The sequence below is a fragment of the Falco peregrinus genome, chromosome 12 (assembly GCF_023634155.1).
Source record: "Falco peregrinus isolate bFalPer1 chromosome 12, bFalPer1.pri, whole genome shotgun sequence".
Lineage (NCBI taxonomy): Eukaryota > Metazoa > Chordata > Aves > Falconiformes > Falconidae > Falco > Falco peregrinus.
In genome coordinates, this window is record NC_073732.1 from 1,267,871 (window position 1) to 1,275,770 (window position 7,900).

General features: G+C 54.8%; 1 protein-coding gene across 2 annotated transcripts in view; it reads right to left on the reverse strand.

Moving 5' to 3' along the window:
* Positions 1-5,687, reverse strand: part of SLCO2A1 (solute carrier organic anion transporter family member 2A1) — a 33,998-nt gene extending 28,311 nt beyond the window's left edge. Inside the window, exon 1 of one of the 2 annotated variants that reach the window (XM_027792711.2) lies at positions 5,348-5,687. In XM_027792711.2, the coding sequence (XP_027648512.1) occupies positions 5,348-5,437 (90 nt within the window). In that variant the 5' untranslated portion in view covers positions 5,438-5,687. The remainder of the gene's footprint in view (positions 1-5,347) is intronic. The other variant, XM_005241561.3, reaches the window with a different exon arrangement.
* Between the last annotated feature and the right edge of the window lie 2,213 nt (positions 5,688-7,900).

Sequence of the window (7,900 nt, forward strand, 5' to 3'; positions counted from 1 at the left end):
CTCCCTTTCGAAACCACCAAAACCAGACATAAACACGGTGTCAGATCCATCCAGACCTAGCCTTTGCTTTCTGATACCAGCAGCACCGCTGCCAGTGCTGGAAGACCCCAGCCACAGCGGGTCCTTCTCCCCCATGCCACCCCACTTGTCCTAAGGACCCTGCCTGCCTCTTTGCTCCGAACACCCACCCAGCTCACCGGCTCTCCTTGCACAGTGCCCAGGGTTGGAATAGCCTTTGGTTTTCTTGCTTTAACCAATGGCCCTCATCAACAGTGACTTTCTTCTCTCGCTGCTTCCCTCTCCAAACCTACAGCCATGCTGCCTTCAGACCAGTGACTTGATGAACCTTCTATTCTTGCCCACAGCTAAATAAATTCATAATCTTTTCCAACAGGATATGAGAGCACAACTGTTACACCTCCAGGCTTCTGAAATACACTCCTCTCAGCAAATTCCTGAAGCCCCTTATAAAGGAAGGGATAAAACACTTGCTCCAATGCTGTTGGGGTGTCAGATCCCAAGGCAAGGCTCCCACTTCTTCTGCAGAAGGCATTCAGCCTCCCCAGGGTGGGGAGAGCTCCCCGCTCCCGGCCACTGCACCCCGCATGCCCCAGTATCTTCACCCTGGGATGCTTTAAAGCCTTATCACACTGAGAACCCACAGCCTCCCCTCCCGACCTTGCTGTCCGCCCTCCCACACCATCCCTCCCCCTGCTCCAGTACAGCACCCAAATAAATCTGCCCCAAGGCTTTTGAATCTCCCCCGGGGCTCCCTCCCACTGACAGTAACTCTCTGTTATCCTCCTGCTGCCTTTTCTGTGCCAGGCAGTCTGCAGGGTAAAAGCCTCCCCCTGCATGTGCTCCCAACCATCTCACACTGCTCCCCCGAGCTCTCCAACTAACTGGCTTCCAGCTGTAACCCGTCCAGCTCAGCTAAGTAACAGGACATTTACAATGCTCTCGTCATTGTCGTGTTTCTGGGGATCCCAAACAAGCAATTAGCTATCAATTAAAATAGCACAAACCCACGAAAGAGACAATAAAGGTGAAGAAGCCAAAAAGATCTGAGGCACTGCAAATAGTTAATGCCTCTGAAATAATCCTTTGTCAGTGGGTGTCTGGAAGGGCAAGATGGGTGTGGATGTGATGAATGGAGACAGCAGTTAGGACTCTGGACCAGGGGACATCAGTGGGGTCCATGGACATGCGTGGATATCAAAAAGAATAATCATCCACTTCTCCTCCACCTTTCAGACCCGTTTTGTTCCCTTAGGCTGTGAGGTCCTCGGTGTCCCCAGTGCCACCGGGTGCTAGCACCCACCTGAAGGTTGGCTTCATCTCCCATTTGCCAAGCAGCACCATCGCAACCCCTCAAAATCCCAGTGCCAGTCGGCACAACCCTGGAAGCTCTGGTGAACTTCAAAGCAGGGGGCTGTCCTTGCTCACCATCACCTATCCCCCCCCCCCCCCCGCTGCGGGCTTACCGAGATGCTCTAGGCTTCTCATGGGGGACAGTGCTCAGCAGCAACCTCCCAGCCCCAAAAACTGAAGGCCTTTTGCATTCTTCTTTCTCTTTTCAAGGTGATTCAAGCCAAACAGCCAGCTTCTAGAGGGGTCGAGCAACCCCGTCACATCTGAGAGTGCACTCAAAACCCTCAGCACAACGAGCAGGTTTATTCCAGCCACAAGATACAGTGCAGACAGCAAACAGACTGTTGGCCAAGCCAGGCGGTGCCCTTAAATATCAGTGTAGACCGAGCCTTGGTGCCATTCGGTGTAATTGCTTTATTAGCTTCAGTTGTTAATACCCACGTGTAACAGGGAGTAACTTCCACAGCGGCAACAAGGAACTGTCACCAACCACGTTCCCGCAGGGTACAGAGATCAGCTGTAAACGCCTGCTGTGTCAGAGCACGGGTACAAGCCAGTAGCCACATCCAAGGGCACTCACTGCTGCCCTGAGCGCCTGCTTCGGCACCGGTCCCCCAGCAGCACCTCCACACCACCCATCCCCAGAGTCCACACCATCTTCCCTGTCCCACTCTTCAGATCTCTGCAGAACCATTAGAACCACTGCTTTCCACCAGGGTCTTTCCCTCTCTGATGCACATCCCTGGCACCACCATACTCCCGCACCTCCGAACCTCAGCGGCATCAGGGTGAAGAACATCCCGAGAAAGATGGGAACCAGTGCAAGGAGATGGTGGGCTCCGTCGCAGGGAACGTGGAGGAGCAAGACCACTTACACAGGAAAATAATTTGTTATTTTTAGCCCCAGCCCTGCAAAAGGCACTCTGAAAACGATCCGGGCCTGTCAGCTTTATGGATTAAATATGAGCTTTGTGATTAAGACTTGGAGCCTGCTGCAGCTTGGGGATTTTGTTGTGTTGGAAGTACTGTCCCTGTCAGAAACTGCCATAGTTTATACAAGGGCGCTGTGTCTAATTTAAACCCCTTTAGAGTACCTGTCTCTGTGTGGGATGATGCCAGCAGCTTGCCACACAATTAGGTGCTGGGTGAAGACTTTATATAATGCATTATTTGCAGCACCAATGGCTTCTTGCACAAACGAGAGCTAAAAAGCCGTATAAACCCAGCTGCTTGCTTACGCCTTGCCCTCTGCTGAGCCGTTCACAACAAAACAGCGTCCCAAACCTGGAAATTCGGTTGTGACACTTTGATTTTCTACTAATTTTGGGGGGCTGAGAGGATTGACAACTGCACACAGGCTAGTGCTTTCCTACCTTGAAGCATTTATTTTTTTAGTGTATATATACATATTTGACACAAATGCGACAGCACAGGAAGACTGAACAGGTCAGGAAAGGGTGGGGGGTGTCATTGCCTGCTAATTTATATATATTTGCTGTTAGAAACAAGAACTTTGCTCCAAGGGATGGATGTCCTGACTCCCCACCATTCTGGGTGTTACACATCATCCATCTGATGCCAACATGCATGTTTTTATAGAGCTCAAACTGTTCCTTAAGGTGCTTGCACCGTGCCGGTGTTGGGCCATTGACTTTTTAAAACAGAAATGCTTCTTTTCACACGTTGGTTTTCCCTTAGCACAGCTGAACTTGCACCAGCCAGGGCAAGCAGGAGGTGGGGGGTCTCCGCTGGCATCTCCAGGAATCACTTTGCATGTGTTCCCACACAGGGCTGCACCACCTCTCCCCCAAAAAACACCTCCAAGGACCCCCAGGTGGGCTCAGCAGTGGGTGCCTGGACAGACTGGGGAGCTCCAGGCTCCTGGCCCGATTGTGAAGGTGCGGCTGGAACCCCAGCAGGCACCAGACATTGGGCATTTCGAGCTGGAGCTGGTGGGTGCAGGCAGGAGCCAGGTACCTCTTGGGACAGCCAAAGCTCCTGCCGCCAGCAAAGGGACACCCCCATGTCATCTTCCCTTGGCCAAATGCCCCAGGAGGTCCTGGGCACCGTGTTGACCATGTGCCCTGGGGCATGTGGGGTGCTGAGCACCCAGCCCAACCCCTGTGGCACCCACAGCCCGCATCCTGCAGCTGCCTATGGGATGAAGAAACGGTTTAACATTTATTTATTTGGTGGGTGGGTTTTTTTTAACCCTAAAGTTTTACATCCTGCAAAAGGCACAGCATTTGGCATTTTTTTTTCCAGTTCCAGGATATTTTCACATGCTGCCCTGTAAGTGTGCAGCTGAAGGGAGCTGTGCATATTTCCATGAAAGAGCATGAACTGCAAGGAGGGCTCTGTTCTTGGCTGTTTTCTGGTGACTTTACTCAACCCACGCCATAGTCATTACTGAACCAGCCCGGAGGGGGTTAGGGACCCTTAGCACCTCCAGAAGAGGAGGGGTCAGGTCACCAGCCCCCTCCAGAGGCATGCCAGAGTAGCCCAGAGGCAGCCTTCAATTACCCAGGGTAATCTCAAACTCTCCCTCCCGAAGCTCACAGCCAAAAGAGGCCATTAAGTCACCTGCTGGAATAGCCCAGCCTGGGCAGTGGGGACCTTCAGGGATGTAGGACCGGAAGACATCATCTGGGATGATGCCTCCAGCCCTGGGATCCTCCGGGGGAAAGAGCACCCTGTTGGGAACAGCCCCATGGCACCCTTCAGCATCCCCATGGCACCCCATGATTTGGTGACACTTTTGCTGCCCAGAAACCAGCTGCAAGCGAGCACAGCCCAAAGGGGACCAGGCAGCCCCATCCTTCACACATGGTGAGGAAAGCTGGATGGCAAATAAAACCCAAACCCATCCCGGACAGCGATGCCCTACCCATGGCTGCACACTCCTGAAAACATGCTCAGCTGGAAAGTGCTGACAAACCCTTCCTCGCAGCAAACACACGCTCTTCTTCAGTAACACTAGTGGGAAATCACACCCCAGCCCTAAGCACGACCAGCAGCACCAGCACAAGGGGGTCCTGACAGCTGGTGGCCCTTTTCACGTACCCAAAGCAGCTCTGCCGTGGGCAGGTGCTGTTGGGAGCTGCCATTCCCCAAAACTGCAGCTGGCTGCTTCGGATGCCAATGTGTGGAGGTGCTGCCAAGCGAGGCATGAAAATCCCCCCCACCCAGCAAAATCCTGGCCAACGCAGGCAGGTGTCCCAGGGACAGGAACCAGCGTGCGCAGCAGCCTCGGTGCCCATCCAAAAATGGGCCAAAATGTGCCACACAGGGAAAAAAAGACAGGGCGAGGGGTGGTGTAAAAGCACAATGGTTAGCAGGGTTTAAAACGTGAGAGGTGGCCAGGGTGGATGGTGTTTTCTCACGCAGGCAGTAACCTCAAGAGCCTGAAGCTCAGGCAGGGACTGGCTTTAAGATGACAGCTCTCACCTTGCTAATAGGGGCAGGTGAGTAACTGGGCAGCCAACACCAGAAAACCCACTTCAGCCTGCTGAGATGTTGCTTCTGTCACTCCAAATGCCCTGCTCATCAAGGTTTTTAAAGCAAGTCAGTGTTATTATAGGGCAGTGGTGGGTTTTTTTCACACCAGGATGTGGTTAATCATTCCCCAGGCAGTAGCACACTGTGTACTGGACACCGTGGGTAAGCCCCGCAGCTCACGGAGAGCTGCCCACACAACGCTTCCACGGGGTGTAACACCCACGCGCCCTGCGGGGTACCACCCCGAAACCCACCGAGTTCCCCAGACCTTCCCACGCGCCGAGCAGGACGGACCTCAGCGGTCTTATCCAGGACTGCCCGAGGAGTGGACTTTCAAATTCTGCATCTGAGCAAACACCCTTCATTTTACTGGCGGTTTGTGGGGACGTGCGGGATGGGTTGGGGTCACTCTCCGTGCAAGCATCCTCCTCCCTCCCCACTGGGGAAGTGGCACATCCCTGCCCGGCCCGCTCCTTACCTTGATGTTGCAGAAGATACTCCGGGAGCAGGTGCCAGAGCTTTTGGGGATGTCAACTGGGGATTTGCTGGCTTCAGGGTGGACTCCCATTGTGGGGGCTTTCTGGGGAGCCCCAAACAGCTGGGCTGCGTGTGGGCTCCTGTCCCTCTCCAGCCTGTCCTGCTGCTGGTCTGTGCTGAAAACCCTCCAAGCCCGCAAGTGAGCAAGGCAGCGTGAGCGCGAAGTTTTTATAAGTCTGCTCTCCGGCACGATGATGAAACCATTTCTCCTCCCTCTTTTGCTTTGTGCACCGAGGGAACTTTAAAGTCACAGGAAGCTAACGCGGCGTGCGGGGAGCAGGTGGGCGTGAGGGCTCGCCGAGCCCCGGCCAGTTTGGGCATGGGGACTGCGGCGGTGTCACGATGCTCGCCCACCCATGGGAGACACCCAGCATCCCGACCAGCTCGTCCCGGCAGCGGCTCCCCTCTGCTGCACTCACACCCGAGGCTGCAGGACGCAGCTGAGCAAGGCACAGGCACCGGCAAAGCAGCTTTCCCGCAGGGAAAACCACTGGGGTGTTAATCCAGTCCCCCCGAAGGGGTGAGAGGAGGGGGAAGCACCTCAGCAAACTGAGATTTGGCTCCCAGGTGGTGGGAGGGGAGGAAATTGAGTGGCCAGATGGAGCAATCCCTCCGAGTTATGGGGTTACAGAGGAAAAAAATTCTCCTGCTTTTCTCTCATGGAAAAAACGGCATTTGTGAAGCTCTTCAGCACTGTTTTTTTACCAGCACCTCTCCGGGGCTTTGTTTATGCAGAGCACTGATTTATTTTGCAGGCTCCTCACAGGGAGGAAAAGTGTCAGAGGGAGAAGGGCAGGTTGAGCCTGGCTGAGGGGAAACCAGCTTCAAGGATTTTGTCAAAGCTATTGCTTTTCCCTGCATAAATCAGGGCAGGGAGAGAGGTGGGAGGACCCTGCCAGAAACAGCGGAGCCCACCTTGGGGTGCCCTGAGCCTGGAGAAACCAAATCCCAGCTCCTTGAATGGTTTCCCTATAGGGGGGCTGGCAGGTCCTTATATACGCCCCAGTATGACACCAAGGTGCCAAGCCCCGCTCTGCGGGCACCCACCAGCACCCACAGCCTGCCCGGGCACCCACCGTGGCCGCTCGCCACGAGAGGGTGCATTGTGCCCGTGGGAGAGGCTCCCTGGGTGCTCCCTGCCCCCACCTCACCCCGCGTCCTGCCAGAGGACCCCCAGGTCAGGACCTTTGGGGTCTGGTGCCAGTCTGACCAGATGTAAGGCTTGAAAGCAGTGGGGAAAATAGCGTTGCTAAGATAAGGAGAGCTGGTTTGGGCTGTCAGCTTCCCGGTTTCCTAGCCCGTTCCCAGGAGCACCGCTTGCCAGGACAGGTGGGTATCACTGGTGGCAAAAAAAAAAAAAGCATTCCCTTTTCCCTTCTCCCTTTTTCCACTCCCATCCCCAGATTTGCTAGATCTGGGATCAGGGCACAATGTGAGGAGACCCTTTTCCCCTGACAGAGTCAGCTGAGCCCTTTTATCCACTACTCAATGGCAAAAGAGAGTTTCAGCCTCACCAACAGAAAAGCCGAAGCGAGCCAGCTCTGCTCCTCTCCCATCCTCCCCATGAGCCTGACATGCTGCTGAGCTCATTTTTCAGGCAATGCCTAACCTGCTTGCTAACAGCCCTGTCTTTTCAGTTTATTCTGCAGAGACCCGTGACGCTCACTTTGTTGTAACAACCACCTCCACGCAGCAGCAGCTGTTTCAGCCCCTAACTTCGGCTTTGCCCTACACATTTCTCTCCATGCAGCAAAACGCACCGGGGGAGAGGCACGATGCCCAACAAGCCCTTGCCCTGCCTGGCCGCAGGCAGAAATGACCCCTGCCCCAATGCCCCACATCCTGGATGGGGTTGGAAACCTCCTAACCCCCAGCTGATGACCCCCCCCAAGGGGAAGCAAACGGCTGCAGCGAGAGGAAAGGGCATCAGGGCGCTCTGCACGCAGCTTCTGGTAAACGCCCCCACGGGCTGCACTGTCACCATCCCACGGGGATGTGGGTCCTTGCTGGGAACTCGCCACATGTCCCGGCTGCCCAAGGAAGGGACAGAGGCTGGGGCAGCCTCCCACGTTCTCCAAACCAAAGGACCTGGGTCCCCAGCAGCATGGTGCTCCCCAGGTCTGGCCACCCCCCAGCCAGCTCCCGCTAGATCTTGGACACGGACGGATGCCGCAGAGGGGCTGATTTGCTGGAGGGCAGGAAGAAGTCATGCTAGCAACCCATGCTGCTGTTGTATTTCTCAATCTGCAGCTCTTGCAACAGTGCTGGGGACCTCCCTGCAGGGCTGCACACCTTGCTTACCCACGCCATGCAGCGTCTTGGTCTACACTCCCATGAACAAGCTTCCAGTGAACATTTTTCCCAAGCAGGGAGCATTGCCCAAGCCTTGGCAGCTTATCTAGCTATAGTAAATAGTACAAGAAAGGCTGACAAATCTGAATTTAAAAGTCAAGTCGTGGTGGTTTCAGTTATTAAAGGCAGGCACAATTTAAGG